General features: G+C 42.0%; 1 protein-coding gene across 2 annotated transcripts in view; it reads left to right on the top strand.

The window, feature by feature from the left end:
- The first annotated feature begins 4,899 nt into the window (after window positions 1-4,899).
- LOC119488792 (cadherin-24) overlaps window positions 4,900-19,744 on the top strand; it is a 31,799-nt gene continuing 16,954 nt past the window's right edge. The window contains exons 1-2 of one of the 2 annotated variants that reach the window (XM_037770697.1): window positions 4,900-5,083; window positions 13,800-14,571. In XM_037770697.1, coding sequence (XP_037626625.1) covers window positions 13,978-14,571 — 594 coding nt within the window. In that variant the 5' untranslated portion in view covers window positions 4,900-5,083; window positions 13,800-13,977. Of the gene's footprint in view, window positions 5,084-7,184; window positions 7,466-13,799; window positions 14,572-19,744 lie in introns of those variants that run through there. The other variant, XM_037770698.1, reaches the window with a different exon arrangement.

Genomic DNA, 19,744 nt, shown 5'->3' with positions numbered 1-19,744 from the left:
CTCACTGAGCTTTTTGTTCAGTTATAGCAGTTTCTTCTCCTCGAACTTCCAGCTGAGAGCAGAACAAACTCCACTGGATCTGACCAAGAAGTGAAATGTCACAGACCCTGCCGTCTAAGTTACGTCAGTACATCTGTTTCTAAGAGAACTTTGAAAACACATCGACCCCTAGCAGCCAGAAATTTGCCAACAGATTTGACAGCCCTCCTCTCACAGTCTGATCTCAGAGAGCATGTTTTGCACTTGTAAATCTGTCCCGTGTGCTCTCACATCCCGACTAGCAGATTGATTACGGCTTGGCTTTGTTTTGTGCTTGCGCTGGAGTTTTGGCATTGATAAACCTCCGTATCCAGCTGGGTATACGAGGGATCTGAGGAGGAGCGACCCAAGTCTGCTTTCTCGTCATCACCACTTGTTTAAAGGCTCTTTTGTTTCTTAGTCGGGAGACAGAACTCACGAGTGATCAAGAAACATCGATGTGCAAAGCTAGACTGCACTCTCAGCATCTGAATACTGTAAAAAGTGATCATTCATCTACAAAGCATGTCTCTCTCTTTTTATTCCTCAAAGTAAAAATATCCAAAACATGTGGGCGAGAACCAAACATATTCTATTCCAGGACGTAAAAGCATCATATTACCTAAAAATCTCATGTTACTCGGGCGTAAGATCTCAGATTTCGGGCAGCCAAAGGACAAATATAGACACGTATGAAATGATGTTGTTTTGAACATCCGTGCTTGAAATGTGGATTAGTAATTACTAATTTAGATTGTTTTGTTTGAAGCTGGGAGAAAGAATGGAAATGGCTCATAAAAATCAGCTTAAAGCCAAGACTTAATGGGAGACTGAATTATAGAAATGTATTGTATATTAAATTGATCATTAATTTCCAAGAAAAAACGCGTCCATCCAGCTCACTGGAGAAAATGAAAGGGGGGTAAATTACAGTCATACATTTTGAGACAGCAGGAAGAATAAAGAGTGACAAACGCTGCGTAGGGACGAGGTCGGGGTGGATGGGTGGGTGAAAAAAACATCGGACTTTCGCCAGGGGGCAACTCCAGGTCTGAAAATGAAGTGCCTTAAACTTGCATTCTCTCTAACAGCCAGCAGGGGGCGACTCCTCTGATTGCTAAAAGAAGTCTGATTGTATAGAAGTCTATGAGGAAATGAGCCTACTTCTCTCTTGATTTATTACCTCAGTAAATATTGTAAACATGAGTTTATGGTCTCAATCTCTAGTTTCAAGTCTTCTTCAATACAGCATGATGTTCATTTAGTAAATTATGGTCCCATTTAGAGTCAGATAGACCATAAAGCAAGGGATGCTTTAGGGCGGGGCTACCTTGTGATTGACAGGTCGCTACCACGGCGTTGTCCGGTCTGGGAGTTGTCCGTGTTTTCGTCTTATGACTTTAACCCTTTCACAGTGTGTTTTCACTCCATCAAAGTTAATTATAACATTTTTGGTCGCCTAAAAATGTCTTGTTTAGCGTTTGGTTGTGCTTAGATCCACCGTCTAGAGTCTCTTCTGATTGCAAAAAAAACAAGATGGAGAAAACCAAGATGGAGACGTCCAAAAACCAAGATGGAGACGTCCAAAAACCAAGATGGAGACGGCCAAAAACCAAGATGGAGACGTCCAAAAACCAAGATGGAGACGGCCAAAAACCAAGATGGAGACGTCCAAAAACCAAGATGGAGACGGACAAAAACCAAGATGGAGTGACCAAAAACCAAGATGGAGACGTCCAAAATGCTGAACTTGAGGCTTCAAAACCGTAGTCCACAAACCAATGGGTGACGTCAAAGTGACTATATCCAGTTCTTATACAGTCTATGGTTTCCGCCCAGGAGACCGTTGTTCATGTCCCGTGTGAAACCAGAAGTCAACGTTGACTAAATTGTGACATTACTCCGTATTTAAATAATCTTTACCTAAACCTAACTAAGTAGTTTTGTTGCTTAAACATGACCAAATTGTTTCCTGTTTCCCAAATACAGTCATGTATGAAATGATGTTGTTTTGAACATCCGTGCCTGAAATGTGGATTAGTAAAAACAGATTTAGATTGTTTTGTTTGAAGCTGTTTTTTTTTTTCTGAGAGAAAGAATGTAAATGAGTCATAAAAATGAGCTTAAAGCCAAGACTTAATGGGAGACTGAATTACAGAAATGTACTGTATATTAAATTGATCATTAATTTCCAAGAAAAAACGTGTCCATTCAGGTCACTGGAGGAAATCTCTAGTAATCAGAGTGGGTAGAAGAAGAAGAAGAAGAAGAGAGGAGGAGAGGAGGGGGTAAATTAGAGTCATACATTTGGAGGCATGTTTTTAGGGAGTGGGAGAACACTGTTGGTGAAATGCAATCTTTTAATGCATCCTTGAGTAGCAATTTTCTGGTCCGGCTTCTGAGTGGAACAACTGGGGAAAATGCAAAGATGATTATGCAGAATGGCTAAGCAGATTACAAAAACACTGGACGGCTTCAAGGGAACGATAACCAGAAACTATTGAAGGGGTTTTAAAAGATTTACATGTTGTCCAAGAAAAATAAAAATATGATAATTATAGGGCTGTCGAAGTTAACGCCATAATAACGCAAATATGTTTTAATTTAGTTTCTTTAAGGCTTTAACGTAAGTTAGCTTTAGGAAGGAATCCATCCATTGGTACCAACCATGTCATGCTAGATTGTCCCTAAGGAGGCTAATTTACGCTAAATTTTTGCGAGGGAAAAACTGTCATGTCCATTTTCAAAAGGGTCCCTTGACCTCTAACCTCCAGATATGTGAATGTAAATGGGTTCTCTGGGTACCGACGAGTCTCCCCTTTACAGACATGCCCACTTTATTGAGTTTGCCATGTTATGATTTCAGCATATTTGTTATGCTAAATGCAGTACCTGTTTCTGGACAATATCTGTCATTGTTTTGTTAATTGATTTACAATAATAAATATATATATATACATTTGCATAAAGCAGCATATTTGCCCACTCTAGGGTGACCAGGTGTCCAACTTTACGAGGGACTGCACAGCATTTTTATCCCTTGTTCCACGTCCCACATATTGAGATGATATCCCACATTTTCTTTGGCTCTATTTGTCAAAAGTCAAACCGCTGCAGGGCAGACGCTTTTTTTAAATCTGGCTTTTATCCAGTTGGCTGTGAAGAAAGCAGAAAGGCTGTCATCATGTTTGCTGTCAAACTGAGCACACGAGGGTCAAGTGCAGGTTAACACATTTCACCGTCTTTGCTGCGCTATACGCCGGACGGAGAAGACACAAGCTCTGCAGATTTAGATATTTATTTAGATTTATGATGGAAACGACCACAAAGAAAAGGAAGAGCAGCTACAACAAAGACTTGTAAGTATTTATAAGCCGGTAGAAGGAGATTCTCTGAGGTTTTTGTTTGTAAAATTTGTCTGTTATTTTTCAATTTCACAATACGTCATGAAGCGACACAGTTCAACGTGCGGCTCAAAAAGAGATGTGCCGATCTCTGGATGCATTAAAGAATAGAGATGTTACAGGATAAGGGGCAGAATAGAAATGTTTAAAGTTAGATAGACATTATAATATCAACACTGTAGACGACCTCTCAGCCACGGTAACGTGTCCCACATTGTCCCACACAAACATACTCTTTGTCCCACATTTAGTTTGTTGGGATCTGGTCACCCTATCGCCCACTCCCATGTTGATAAGAGTGTTGAATACAAGACAAATCTCCCTTTAAGGTATGCTTTAAAGAGATAAAAAATGTGCGATTAATTTGTGATTAATCACGTTTAAAGCAGCAGTAGGCGAGGTTAGAGAAAATATGATTTTATAAAACGGTCGCTACATCGTGACAGTAGTACATGAAACAGGTAACCTGAAAAAAATCATGTTCCTCTGTGTCCTCCAGTGCTCCTAACGTCCTGCAAGATTTCACAGACCAGAGGATAACAAGCAGTAAGAGCTGATCTGAAGTCTGCTGTCCAGCTGCCATCTATGAGAGTCGGCTGTCAATCACTCTGAACTCCGACCAAACGGTCAAACTAGGCAGCGCTGATCAAATATGAATCAATATTATGTTACTGTAATGCCTTTATCTCTCCGTCGCATGGCAGCTGTGTAACTGAAGCGTCTGGTGTTCATACCAGCTGCGTTTCTGCTGCTGTCAGCTCTTTCTTTATACATAGACTTTGCCTTTCATAATGGCCATTTCATTTCATTATAAATGTCATTTATATTTATTTTAGACAGAGAAAGGTTAAGAAACGTGTGGTAATTTGTAAATAATTGTAATAATCCACAATTAAAACCCGGTACTATATTCATTCATTGAGCCCTGCAAGTCACTGCATGTTCTACAGCACTGTCCTGCAAATATTTCAGAATAAAAGCTTTGTGTTAACAAATGAAGGAATTCTGTGATGGACCTGTGATTGGTCAAAGTCTCCAGTCACGGGCTAGATTTTTTAAAGCCTGAAAACAGAGCCATGAGGAGGAGCAGAAGTCTAGTTATCTCTCAGAACACTTGAATTACAATATGCTGAAAGGTTATTATGGGATTTAAAAATATACTGACTACTGAAGCTTTAATGTACATTTTGAACATGTGCGATTAATCACGATTAAATATTTTAGTCCATCTACATCCCTGGATAATAAATTCGATAATTAGAAACAAAAGATTTTGAAGACATTTTTGGTTTCAAACTGAGCCAAGATTAAAAATAAAATGTCAGTTTGTCAGTGTGGGTGCATGTTAGTGTGGTCACTGTGTGCATCCTCAAATAGAGCAGGCTTTTAGGGGGACTGTCTCTCTCTCTGAGATAGTTACCAACTAAAGGAGAGAGAGAGGCTCAGAGAGAGAGAGAGGCTCAGAGGGAGGGAGGGATAGAGAGATAGAGAGAGAGAATGAGAGAGATGGAGAGAGAGAGAGAGAGACTGGGCTAAGTGGACAGACCTCACGTTGAGCTCAGATGAACCTCGGCATCCTTTTCCCACGTTGGATCATTTCAGCTCCGTTAAACCGGAGGAGCACCGGAGCAGAGCTGCGCACACACACACGCACACGCACGGTAGGTAATGAGCTCTATTCTACTCTAATAAAACACTTTTATATTTACGAAGAGGCGACAAGTTTGCTCGGCTTTTCTACTTCTAATCGTGTTTATTATAGGAGTTTATTATAGGAGTTTATTATAGGAGCTTATTATAGGAGCTTATTATAGGAGCTTATTATAGGAGCTGCAGCCACGATGACTTTAAATACACAGAAAGCCTTTAGGTGCCGCGAGCAGATGCGCGAGATGAAACACTAGAAGCAGTCTGAGAGGAAGGTTCGGTTCCAGGCTCGGACAGATAGTGCCAGGTTTGGACATATGGTGCCAGGTTCGGACAGATGGACAGATGGATAAACGCAGCTTCCCATCTCATTTTCTGGCGTTTTGCGCGCGCTCCGTATACTCTACTCACCTGCCCGCGTGCGCTTCCACGCGTGGACGCAGATATATGATGGAGATGGAGGGGGTCTGTCTCTCTGCTGGACTGGACCTCCAGTAGCTGCTGGACTGGACCTCCAGTAGCTGCTGACAGCTCCATTGTTTGTGTGAGAGGCTGCATTCATTATAACAGTTAGTCCAAGTGTGTAGATAACATTAACATGCATCAAGTAGGTCACTCCTCTCTGGCTGCCTCCAACTACACAAGGTCACGCTCCGGGCTGTTTGGTGTCTCTCTCTCTTTCTCTGTATGCTAATAAGAGCCGTCCAGATGTGTGCACAAAACAGAGGCTGCAATAAGCCAGCGTGCGCTCTGAGATGTGATGTCCTCCTGTGTTCACTACATGATGTAATGTCAAAGAGGTGATGAACATTTCTTTCACTAATAGATACAGAGGCATCCATAGAGATGATGATGATGATGATGATGATGATGATGATGGTGAATTAGTCTCAACACTTGCTCAGCACACTTCTGATTCTGTGGTTTATCACTAAATGTTAAACTGTGTCAAGCCTTCATTATAATACAGTGTCTGATGTGCTGAGTACAGTTGGCCTCTCACCACCACCAAGACAGACTTAAAGGAACAGTGTGTAACATTTAGGGGTATCTATTGGCAGAAATATAATATCAATAAGTATGTTTTCTTTAGTGTTTAATTACCTGGAAATAAGAATCATTGTGTTTTCGTTAGTTTATGGCCGGTTCAGATTACGCAATATCAGCCCGATTACAGCCCGACACGGCCGTCGTAGGGTGGCGACTCAGATCGGGAACGACAAATGAGTGTAGTGTGTCGTAGTACACGGCAACGGACGCCGCGTCTGGGACGCGTCACGACAGAAAGTCTAGCATGTTCGATTTATTTTTTTTTTGCTTTCCATGACGTGTTCCGTCATGGCCGTGAATTTGACCGTCTGAGTGCAGACGCACTCAGCTGTAAACAGAAGCACATGGCTACTTATTATGCAGAATGATGTCATCGGACCTTCAACTGCTGTCGGACCTCGCAGTAGGATATTCAATCTAGGTTTTGTCGGAGTAAAAACCATCACCGCCGTTGCGTCTTTGTGCATGGAGCATCCCGTTGCGCGCCCGCTTTCACTTCTCCCTGTGAATTATATTTTTATTGTTTTCCCCCCGGAGCGTCGTGGGCCTCTTTACATGGTCGGGCCCCGGGGGGCTTGAGCGACCAAAGCCCGGAATACATAGCAAAAGCTACTGTTACGCTTCGTCCACACCGGGAACGTCAGGAGCGCGTGGCGGCTGCGTGATTGGCGCGTCAGGTGTTCACACCAGCTGCGTTTCTGCTGCGTTTCTGCTGCTGCAGCCTTTTCTTTCTACATAGAGTTTGTCTTTCATAATGGCCATTTCATTTCATTATAAATATCATTTATATTTATTTTAGATAGAGAAAGGTTAAGAAACGTGTGATAATTTGTAAATAATAGTAATAATCCACAATTAAAACCCAGTACTATATTCATTCATGGAGCTCTGCAAGTCACTGCATGTTCTACATCACTGTCCGGCACATATTTCAGAATAAAAGCCTCCTGTTAACAAATGAAGGAATTCTGTCCACAGAAACACACTTTTATTTTGAAATGAAAGCAGAAGTTGATTTAAAAACAAGTATTTATTTTTTTTCATTTCCGTAACATTTTCTAGTTTTCACTTTCACTGTCTGTTGTTGCTGTTGTTCCCAGTGTGGCCAAGGCTTGAAGTAGGTTTGCATGTTCACTTGGAATTCAGGCACAGCAGCCTCTTCAGTTTCATTGGACAGCATGTGAACGAGCACGTCAGGAGCCAATCAGCTGCTTGGAGTGGTTAAGTGGTATATCAGCTCGTTTAGTTTTATGGTCTGGTCTGCTGGTTCACTGAGTTTGATGCACATGTGTGTGGGATGAAGGTTGTCTTGCTGGCTGTAGGAAGTTATGTGCATCCATTAATATGTAAGTTTGCTTTATATTTGTTTATTTTATAAGTGTTTTATTTTGTGTAATTTGACATTAGTTCCACACCTTACCGTAAATGAATAGAGGTTGCTAAGTCAATTTGTATGTGGTGTTATGTTATAGTTAATTATAGTGGTCATACATTAAAGTGTAAACCTGCACAGCGTTCTAGTAAAGAACAAGAAACCTTTGAAGCATCTTCTCTTGTATTCTTACAATACACCACAGTGATTATAAACTCCACAACATTTATTAGAATAGCTACGTTTACAAAAACAGCCGTGTAGGTGTGGACAGGCCTCAGATATTCTAATGAGCCTGCATGTGACATGTGATCTAGACAGCCCACTAAAGAACTGACTGGGTCGTCTTATCTCACAGTTTGCATGTGCACAAGCTCTGAGGAAGTGAGTTTGTCATGATGTGTCCCCTTTAAGAGATTTCCATGTGTGCAGCGAGCAGCAGAGAGAGAGAACAGCGAGGATGGATGAGAGGTCTATAAGACGAATGGCAGCAGGAGAGAGAGCCAGAGATGTTTAAATGGAACAGAATCTGTCCACGTCCTGGTCGTTAAAGCCAGCCAGGCTGTCCCCCCTCTCACTTCCCCCTCCATCCCTCCATCCCTCCATCCCCTCTCTCTCTCTACTTCCATCTCCCATTCCTCCCTATGCTAAAGGCCTGACATGCACAGGCTATTTTTAATAAAAAACGAAATAGCCTTGTTGCAGTGAAGCGCCTCGATGCAGAGTGAAGTGAGACAGAAACAGCGATTTGCAATTTAGAGCTATGTCACCACTCATCATTCCATTCTGAGCCCGGCAAACAGCAAATCGTCCTCACGCTTTCATCCTCTATCCCTGCCTTACATTTCACACACACACACACACACACACACACACACACACATATCTCAACGTGCACTCATACTCTAAAGACTTCAAACAACAGTGAATGACATGTACTGCTGGCAACGGGCTTCTTCTTGGAGCAAAGCTAGAGAGGGAATGTAAGCCGTGAGCTCAGTCTATGCTAATACACACAATAGCTGAGGAAGACAAGAGGGTTTGGAAGAACCTCGTCTTGTATTTTGGAAGATTATGGCAAACAGATGCTGAACACGAAGCATTACATACTGTAAAAAAAAAAAAAAAAAATCAAGGGTGAATTTCCTTTCAAGAAGAAATGACACGAAGAGAGTAGAAATGACTTAATTACTTTAAAGTAGGTCAGTTTCATTTTCATGTGTCCTTCCTTTCATATCAGTTTGGATATATCAGGAAATGTTATGGTTCATATTACACAGCGCCATCAAAGGCTTGAGCTTTGCTATAGATTGGCCCTCTCTGTGCTTATTTGCATCTAAATTAATCAAAGCGCACGTTTTCAATGTAGAAATCGCGGCCGAGGTCGGAGGATTTATCAGCACGCACAATGTCATTAATGTTCTTTAGCCACGATGTTGAGCGTCTGCAGAGCGTAGCAGGGAAGTCTCTCTGCCTTTATCAGATGGAGCTGAAGATAGACAGGAAACGGAGAGAGAGAGAGAGAGAGAGAGAGAGAGAGAGAGAGAGAGAGGGGACGACATGCAGCGAAGAGTCGGATTCGAACCCTCACCGCTGCGATGCAGACTCAGTACAGGAGGCGTCTGCTCTACCAGGACGTCTTTGTAGCTTTAATAGGATTTTAAAGTTTGAATCTTTCACTGTAAATCTCTTCAAAAGAGAAATGCAAACTGTGTACTTCCACTCAGTACACCTTTACAACCTAACACAACTCAATACAACAGCTCTGCCATAAATTCTACCTTTACAAATGTTTAGTTTTGGTTGACGCTGTCGGAAACGTGTAACTTCAATGATATGTTTAATATAGAGCTGTCAATCGATTAAAATATTTAATCGCACATTTTTTATCTGTTCAAAAATGTACTTTAAAGGGAGATTTGTCAAGTATTTGATACTCTTATCAACATGTGAGTGGACAAATAGAGAGGCGAAGTCCTGCCTCCTTCCGGTGGACCACCATGGGACCGTATTTCGGAAAAAAATATGAACTCTACTCAACGGAGAGAGATAAATATTTTTTTGTTCCCGTTTGAATTGCACCATAAATCACATATTATGATGTTTGTCAATTTAAAAAGATAATTTTGTAAGTCCAGAAAGTCTCAGTTTGTTGTAAAACTGTTGAAGTATCAGACTGTGAAAATACGTCATTAGAAAGACAACACACCCAGAAGTGTCTTAGTGACGTCTCTCTCTCTGAAGCTACGATGTCTCTGTGTTTCCTACTGGGATGAACTCACACCAGCAACACGTCTGATCCTTCTTTCTCTTCCTGGCTGATAAAAAGATCAGGAGTCTCTGATAAAACACATCAGGTCAGATAACGTTTCATCTGTGTGTGGAACATTAGTTAGCTAGCTAGTGTTGGTGACGAGAGATGTAGTTAACTGAGCCGTTTCACACTAAACTAAATGATACTACGACAAACTGAGACTTTCTTTACTTGTAAAAATATCTTTTAAATTGTCAAACATCATATGTGTGATTCATGGAGCAATTCAAACTGGATCAAAACAAATATTTGTCTCTCTCCGTTGACTACAGTACATATTTTTTCCGAAATAAGGTCCCATGGTGGTCCACCGGAAGGGGCGGGACTTCGCCTCTCTATATGCTGCTTTATGCAATGTATGTATATATTTATATACAACAACAACATCAAGATTTAGCATGTTCAAAAAAATTTCGGAAAAAATCCGGAAAAATGCCTCACAAATAAAGTAAAAAAAAAACAGCCCGAAAGAATGTTAAAAAAAATATCCGAAAAAAAGTCAACAAAATGTCTGAAAATTGTCAGAAAATATCAGAAAAAAAGTCAGACGAATCTCCGAAATATGTCTGAAAAAAGTACGGCAAATGTCCAACAAATGTCTGAAAAATGTACGACAAATTGTACGACAAACTGCAGCCCAACAGGCAACAACAGCTGTCAGTGTGTCAGTGTGCTGACTTGACTATGACTTGCCCCAAACAGCATGTGATTATCATAAAGTGGGCATGTCTGTAAAGGGGAGACTCGTGGGTACCCATAGAACCCATTTACATTCACTGATCTGGAGGTCAGAGGTCAAGGGACCCCTTTGAAAATGGACTTGACAGTTTTTCCCTCGCCAAAATTTTGCCTAAGTTTGGAGTTATTTAACCTCCTTCATGACAAGCTAGTATGACATGGCTGGTACCGATGGATTCATCAGGTTTTCTGGTTTCATATGATACCAGTATCTTCACTCTAGCTTTAAAACTGAGCCCTCTACAACCTAAAAATCTTAACCAGAAAAGCGTTAATGCGTTAAAGAAATTAGTGGTGTTAAAACAAATTAGTGTTATCATGAGCAGCCCTATATGAAAGGTTTTCACTCCCATGTTGATAAGAGTATTACATACTTGACAAATCTCCCTTTTAATGTGCATTTTGAGCAGATAAAAAATGTGTGATTAACTATTTTAATCGACTGACAGCCCTTCTTTCATATCATAAAGTATATTTTATGGCAGAACAGTTGTACTGGATTGCGCTACACTGCACAGGTGTACCTAATAAAGTGGCCACCGAGTGTATGACTCATGCAGCGTTGCGCTGTGTGTGTGATAACGGTTGCCTCTGTGCATGCATAAAGGTGAACCCCAGATGTCAGAAAGTCTCCATCAGTGATGGATGCAGGTGGCGGCTGGATGGAAAAACTGCGACCGCACCGCTTTACTCTCGTTAAGCTGCCGACACTTTTCAGTGCATCAAGTTTCAAAGATCAACGGCCGGGGTCTGACTCAAATACTAACGAAAGGCAGATCATTAAACTTTTGGGAAACGAGGACAAGTCATTGATTAAATTATTTATGAGTCTAATTAATCTGTGAAAGGGGGGGAACTTCTTCCACTACTGGGCGTGGAGGCGCGGGGACACCGTCTGTAGGGATGACATCAATCACCGGATGTCCGGGCAATTGTGTGTGACAGGGATCAGTAAAGTACCTGAGCTGCACCTCGCCGCCGAGGCCCTCGGGCTGCAAATTAATTGAAAATTTTTAAGACCACGCTTAACTCTCAGAGAATGCCTGAGTGATCAATAATAACAGCATAAGAGCAACGCCAACAGCGATGAGATTAATATGAATAACAGCGTCTGGTATAAAGGGACTTCTCCGTTTTAGGTAATCAGACCGTATAATGTTCATAGTTTGTGTGCAAAACTCGCAGCTATTTTTACAGCAGCTGCAGAGAGCTCGACAGTAAAAAATATATCTACAAATACGTCTCAGAATATTTACAAGATAACGAGTAAGATGTCAACTTGTCTTTGTCTTTTAACCCTCTGAGAGATCCAGGGGGGTCCAGGGGGTCTTTAGGGGGAGATAGCAGGTCAACAGTAGATGTCACATAGAAGTGGTGTACATCATCTGAAAGCTGGAACTTGAAGATTAACTTGAGATGCAGTTCAGCACTGTGAGTCAATTTCTTCTAGTCATTATGATGGAAGTATATGATGTCCATCCCCATGCTCTATAACGTCTCATAAGTTGTTGCAGCAATTTTTGGTTTGATACCATTTGTTACACATTTTTTTACCACTGGAGAATTGATAAAAGTGATCAATAATCCCTCCAAAATACCACATTAAGGCACCAAGACCTGTGATTTGGGATCAAACGTTTTGGACATTTTTGAGATTTCTGCAAGAATTACATATTTTTTCAGCGATTAGATGGCGAGCACTTGTGTTGTGTAAACTGCTCAGAAACCCCCTTATTGTCAATCTAGCTAGGAAAGCCATCCATCCTCTGAATGCTCTAGGTCTCTAGTTTGATCCATCCATCCTCTGAATGCTCTAGATCGCTAGTTTGATCCATCCATCCTCTGAATGCTCTAGGTCTCTAGTTTGATCCATCCATCCTCTGAATGCTCTAGGTCTCTAGTCTGATCCATCCATCCTCTGAATGCTCTAGATCGCTAGTTTGATCCATCCATCCTCTGAATGCTCTAGGTCTCTAGTCTGATCCATCCATCCTCTGAATGCTCTAGGTCTCTAGTTTGATCCATCCATCCTCTGAATGCTCTAGGTCTCTAGTCTGATCCATCCATCCTCTGAATGCTCTAGGTCTCTAGTTTGATCCATCCATCCTCTGAATGCTCTAGATCTCTAGTCTGATCCATCCATCCTCTGAATGCTCTAGGTCTCTAGTCTGATCCATCCATCCTCTGAATGCCCTAGGTCTCTAGTCTGATCCATCCATCCTCTGAATGCTCTAGGTCTCTAGTCTGATCCATCCTCTGAATGCTCTAGGTCTCTAGTTTGATCCATCCATCCTCTGCATGCTCTAGGTCTCTAGTCTGATCCATCCATCCTCTGAATGCTCTAGGTCTCTAGTTTGATCCATCCATCCTCTGAATGCTCTAAGTCTCTAGTTTGATCCATCCATCCTCTGAATGCTCTAGGTCTCTAGTTTGATCCATCCATCCTCTGAATGCTCTAAGTCTCTAGTTTGATCCATCCATCCTCTGAATGCTCTAGGTCTCTAGTTTGATCCATCCATCCTCTGAATGCTCTAGGTCTCTAGTCTGATCCATCCATCCTCTGAATGCTCTAGGTCTCTAGTTTGATCCATCCATCCTCTGAATGCTCTAGGTCTCTAGTCTGATCCATCCATCCTCTGAATGCTCTAGGTCTCTAGTCTGATCCATCCATCCTCTGAATGCTTTAGGTCTCTAGTTTGATCCATCCATCCTCTGAATGCTCTAGGTCTCTAGTTTGTGGCTGTAAAGTCTCATGAGGCTGTGATTATCTTAGAGGTCACCACAGGTCATTTTATACAGAGAGGTCAATGAAATGTCTCCTATGAGGACTAACATCATCACACATGAATACAGTTGGGCTCATTGGATCCACAAGAGTCTCAGCTTTACAGTGATACCCAATCTATGTAATTCCAAGACTCTTTAGGGACCCCAGGATGCAGAAATATTCAAATACTTAGTATAGGCGAAAATAACACATTCTACTGGATGTTCTTTGCTCAAAACTGCATGTGATTATCATAAATTGGGCAACTTTGGAGCGTTATTTAGCCTCCTTCCTACATGACATTGGTACCAATGGATTCTTTAGGTTTTCTAGTTTCATATGATATCTGTACTTTCACTCCAGCTCTAAAGCTGAACCTGCTACAGCCTCTGAGAGACAGTAAAGTCGGTGCGGGTCTCAGGGGGTTAACTTCTGCATCTTGAAACACTTGTTTCCCGTTTTAATCACACTAATTATGTGTTGTCTTAGGTGATCCGGTGCAGCATGTGTACCGCATGGGGAGATGTGAGAAAAGAAGACTCACTCTGGGGAGAAGAAAACCTGAAGGTGGAGGAGACGAGTATAAGAAACACAAGATGGATCATCACGAAGATCTTCATCTGAACAGCCGTTCATCAGTTGTTCTTTGAAACAGTTAGACTCAGCGATGGCTGCACGGATCGTGCTCCTTCTTCTTTTGTTCTGTGAAGGGGGAAGAAATGGCGTCTCAGAGGCTGTCGTATCAAGCAAAGTTCAACCTCATCCTGAGTCCATTCGCAACTTTACTGAGAGTTTCAAAGAACCGGCGAGCCAGCGTCAGGACGGAGAGGACGATGTAAGAACGCTGCCAAATGTGGCTTTTAGACTAAATGACCGAAGAACTAATGATTTTGACTTTAAGGACAATATAGCAGCAACAGTCCAACTTAAACATCCTGCCAAACCCCGAACCCCTAACCACAGCCCTGAACTCACTCCGAAAAGAAGCAATCTGACTAATGGAGAGGTCGAAGGTGTAATTAATGCTCACCGGCAAGTGGCGAGTTCAGGCGAGGAGCACGCTCTCCAGCTCCATTTGGAGACCGCCGTCGGAGGTGTTCTGCCCGAGAGGACGCGAGGTCGCTCTAAACGGGTCGGGGAGTCTGAAGATGGTCGGTCGGAGTCGAACCTGCCTCGCTCTCGCCTCCGGAGGAGCTGGCTCTGGAACCAGTTCTTTGTGATCGAGGAGTACAGAGGGCCCGAGCCTGTGCTCATCGGACGGGTATGTAAAGCATCATGTGACTCACCTGTATGGACGGGTTTGTGCATCAGAGGGATATTTTCTTGCAAGCATGTGAAATATATTTTGTAGAGAAAGAATTGTTTCCATCCATCTATCGGCCGGGATCGATTTTCATTTGAGCAAACACACAAATTTTAATTTATTCATATATAGTCGTGCATCATTACTCAGATAAGTGCACAATGATGACCTCTTTCACTCACAGCTCTGTGCGCCGTCAGACTCTCGATCACAGTGTCTGTCTTGTTTTCATGGATGTAGTATGAGTACTAAATACCGGGCTCAAAGATGGCGCCCACTCAACTTGAATGAATAAAGATTTATAAAGATTTAGCATGTCGAAAAAATGTCGAAAAAATGTCAAAACAATGTCTGCAAAATGTCGAAAAATTACGAAAAAAATTCAGAAAAATGTCAAACAAATGTCTGAAAAATACCAACAAAAAAAGTTTTTAAAAAATCTGAAAAAATGTCCAAAAAAAAGTAAAAAAAAAAGAAATAACTCCAAAATATAGTAAAAAAAAAAAAAAGTCAGAGAAAAAGTAAAAAAAAAAAAAAAAAAGGTCTGAGAAAAAGTTAAAAAAAAAATTCCAAAAAAGTAAAAAGAAAAAAAAAATGTCAGAGGTAAACTAAAAAAAGTTTCAGAAAAAAGGTAACAAAAAAATGTCGAAAAATGTCTGAAAAAAAGTCAGAAAGATGTCCGAAAAAAATGCTTGCCGAGCGCATCAGCCGGTTTTGCGTCCTCGTTGTGCGACCTATTGCATTAGTCTTTGTATCACTGGCCCCGCCCCCTTGTTCCCGCCACGCCCATAGACTTTATGAACTTGGTTTGCGGTTCCAGGCGTCAACAGCATTACAGATGTCTCTTTTATAATGGTGGTCTCCAACTTGTCAAATACCCCCGTTTTTGTCAGTTCCCCTCGGCATCGGAAACCGACACACGGAGGCGCCCTTTAGCAACAGTATATGTGATGGACCGGACTTTCAGCGAACTCACCCGTGGCGTTATTTGACGGTCGGAGCAAGTAACGTAGTATTAATACTGTGTGGCTGTTGCGTACCTGCTTACCGTTCTTCCAGTGCTTCCCTACTCCCTTAATAACCAATAATACTACTAGCAACAACCATTTAGAAATGACCTGTTCTCATTCTCTGATTGGTTGGTTGGTATTGTGGCCCACTGTAAAAGGTGCATTCAGTAATAAAGCAAACTTCTGCACCGTGTTATTCTCCTGAGTGTGACCGCTCTGCCATTAGTGTTAATCCGCCCAAAACAGCGGAGTGTGCAGCAGATATTAGCTGAGAGCTAGCTGCTGTGTGGGAGTGTGTCTCTGTCTCTGTGACTGAACTCAGCACAAACTCTGGCTCTTTCTGTTATTCACCTCCAGTTTCTCTCCTTTTTCCTGGTTTCTGTATTGTTCATAGAGCAGATTCATAAAGCCTCGGGACACGTGCACATTTTTCATTACATTTTCAACTCACAATGTGAATCCTCGTCTACTTCCGTCTTTCTCAGTGACTCTATGCAATGGTGCTGCCTGTAAAATTTGCTTTGTGTCCTGTCTTAATAAGTTAAGTGAGCTGAGACAGACACTTTGAATTAGTGTCCACGGGTCGGGGACATTGAGACAGGACAAATGAGATACTTGTGCACTAATCACGCATGTTTTTATCTGTTCAAAATGAACCTTAAAGGGAGATTTGTCAAGTATTTAATACTCTTATTAACATGGGAGTGGACAAATATGCTGCTTTATGCAAATGTATGTTTATATTTATTATTGGAAATCAATTAACAACACAAAACAATGACAAATATTGTCCAGAAACCCTCAAAGGTACTGCATTTAGCAAAAAGATTTAGCATGTCCGAAAAAAAGTTAAAAAAAAAAACATGTCTGAAAAAAGTCTGAAAAAATATCCGACAAATGTCTGAAAAATATCAACAAAAAAAGTGTTTAAAAAGTCTAAAAAGGTCTGAAAAAAGTTAAAAAAAAAAAAAAAAAAAAACTGTCTGAAAACTGTCCGAAATATGTACTTCAAATATCTGCCAAGTGTCCGAAAAAAGTAAAAAAAAATGTATGAAAAATATCAGAGAAAAAAGGTCAGAAAAATGTCCGACATATGTATGAAAAAAAGTAAAAAGAAAATGTCCGAAAAAATGTCCAATCAATGTCCGAAAAAAAGTACGACAAATATCCGTCAAATGTCCGACAACTGTCTGAAAAAAGAGTCCGAAAAATGTCCGAAAAAATTTCTCCAATCATAACATGTCAAACTGCAGCCCAACAGGCAACAACAGCTGTCAGTGTGTCAGTGTGCTGACTTGACTATGACTTGCCCCAAACTGCATGTGATTATCATAAAGTGGGCATGTCTGTAAAGGGGAGACTCGTGGGTACCCATAGAACCCATTTACATTCACATATCTGGAGGTCAGAGGTCAAGGGACCCCTTTGAAAATGGACATGACAGTTTTTCCTCGACAAATGTAGCGTAAGTTTGCAGCGTTATTTAACCTCCTTCATGACAAGCCAGTATGACATGGTTGGTACCGATGGATTCATTAGGTTTTGTAGTTTCATATGATACCAGTATCTTCACTCTAGCTCTAAAACTGAGCCGCTACAACCTAAACGTTAATGCGTTAGTGGTGTAAACACGTTATCATCGTGTTAACTTTGACAGCCCTTTATTGAAGCCCACATAGATTGATTTCCTTTGCATGATAATAATTTCTCTATAAAATATAATATGCGTTCTTGCAAAAAGCTCTCAAAATGTCCCATCATGCACTCAGCACAAATATAACTCCATGAACTGCAGTGTCTGTGCAGCATCATCCGTCCACTTGTCACTCGTTCCTCGAGGCTTCACAGTCGCCACACCAGCAACCTTCAACTGCTGTCGCCCATCGCACCACGTAAAGTGTCTGAGATGATTTAATCCACAGCGCACCTGAACCGTTCACATCCCCGGGGTTTACTTGTAGCATTTCACAGTCAGTCAGGCGCTCGGCGCCTAATGCAGCCGCTGGCAGCTACAGCACACTCAGGGCAGGATTATATCAGCTGTAACGCTAACAGGGAACGCCGCCAGCCACTTTGTAGCTAGCAGTATACTTTATAGTGACAGTGTAGATTGGATTCGTACCAGTGCAGTATATACCTCATAAATGTTTAATCTTCCTCTCTGGTTTGTTATTGATACAGTCAGGGAGGGGTGTTAAAGCAATCAGTAGGCACACGAGACTGCTCATTCCTCTGCGAGCAGTCTTCATGTTGATATGTAATAAAGCATCCCTGCGTTGCGAGGGACGGGGACGGGGACGGGGGGGGGGGGGGTGCGGGGGGGGGGGTTGGAAGCATAATGTTGTTCTCCGCTCAGTTTGTTTGCCAAAAATAGAGAGATAATTTCAAACCCACTGCCGGTGCACACGGTTTTGAGGTGACATATCAAATCACAGGTGCCTCAACCCGTTTGGCAGCCAGAGAAAAGCAGTGTGAGGCAGATATAAACCCGGAGGTGGATGTACTGCATGAGTGAGAGGAGGAGGGGGGGGGGGATTCAGATTACAGAGTCGGAGAGAGAGTGACAAAGGCTTCGGAAGAGACAATTTCTTCTTTTTTTCCCCAGCTTTGTTTGTACGGGGCGGATAAATTTCTTCCCCACCGTGAGAGTGTTTTTCCATGCTGACTGAAGCACAGCAGGACTGAGCCAGCAATTAGACAGTGAGGAGAGGAGGGCTGGATAGAAAGAGAGGGAGGAGGGAGAGAAGGGGAGCGCGATAGGCGCCGACTCCGACAGAGATGTCTCTTATGGTGAAGTGTGGGATCAGAATCGAAGCTGGCTTTGCTGAAGAAAGGAGGGAGAGGGATGTGGGTGTAGGGATGAATAAAGAAACCCTGAGTCCCTTATCTAGCAATTTGTAGGGTATGCTATCACGAGTTGCTATAATCCCCAACTTTATCCTCCAAGACATACACACCACAGAGTGCACTCTAATCTTATATTTTCTCCTGGTCTCTGCCTGCGAGCTCTGCACTGTGTGTCAATTGCACTCGCGTGAACATATGTTGTTAGAATGCGTTATGTTGGAATTAGAGCTGTCAGTGTTAACGAGATAATAACGTCTTCATGCAAATTAGTTTTAACGCCACTCATTTCTTTATTGCATTAAAGCAATTAGGTTGTAGCGGGCTCAGTTCTCTCACTGCTAGAGTGAAGATACTGGAGTCATATAAAACTAGAAAACCTAAAGAATCCATCGGTTTACAATCCAAACATACGTCGGCCTTGACTTTCTGGGAAGTACCCATATGTGCCGGTCTGATGTATGACGATGGATCGGTCAGTTTGCAATAACGCAAATTTGCTTTAACACCACTAATTTCTTTAAAGATAGGGTCGACGATGTTGGAAAGCTAGCATAATGTGAAAGTGCTTTGAGTTCAAGCCGGTGCACTCCAAGGGTAGAGTACGAGCAGGGAGGCAGGGAGGCATCTGATTGGGTCTTTCCAAGCGGACCTCGAGGCAGTGATTGGTAGACGTTTTTACAGGATTACAGCAGCTACAGATGACGACTCTTTTCCGGTCCTTTCTCAGAGCTCATCAGTAATGGATCGCTGTCGGGGTGTAAAGACCATTTCAACCAATATAACAAATAGTGTAGACTGGAGAACATCGTCAACCCTGACTTTAACACATTAACGCAACTTGGGATTTTTAATTAACCCCCTAAAAATGCATCATATCAAATCATATGAAACTACAAAACCTAATGAATTCATTGGTACCAACCATGTCATACTCGCTAGCCTAGTGAAATAACGCTCCAAACTTATCCAAAATTTTGGCGAGGAAAAACTGTCACGTCAATTTTCAAAGGGGTCCCTTGACCTCACTGTATACAATGACCTGTGGTGACCTCTAGGATAATCACAGCCTAATGAAACTGTACAGCCACAAACTAGAGACCTAGAGCATTCAGAGGATGGATGGATCAAACTAGAGGCCTAGAGCATTCAGAGGATGGATGGATCAGACTAGAGGCCTAGAGCATTCAGAGGATGGATGGATCAAACTAGAGACTTAGAGCATTCAGAGGATGGATGGATCAAACTAGAGACTTAGAGCATTCAGAGGATGGATG

The sequence above is a fragment of the Sebastes umbrosus genome, chromosome 5 (assembly GCF_015220745.1).
Source record: "Sebastes umbrosus isolate fSebUmb1 chromosome 5, fSebUmb1.pri, whole genome shotgun sequence".
NCBI classification, from domain to species: Eukaryota; Metazoa; Chordata; class Actinopteri; order Perciformes; family Sebastidae; genus Sebastes; species Sebastes umbrosus.
The sequence above is the reverse complement of the archived record's forward strand: the minus strand, read 5'-3'. Positions and strand labels throughout refer to the sequence as shown.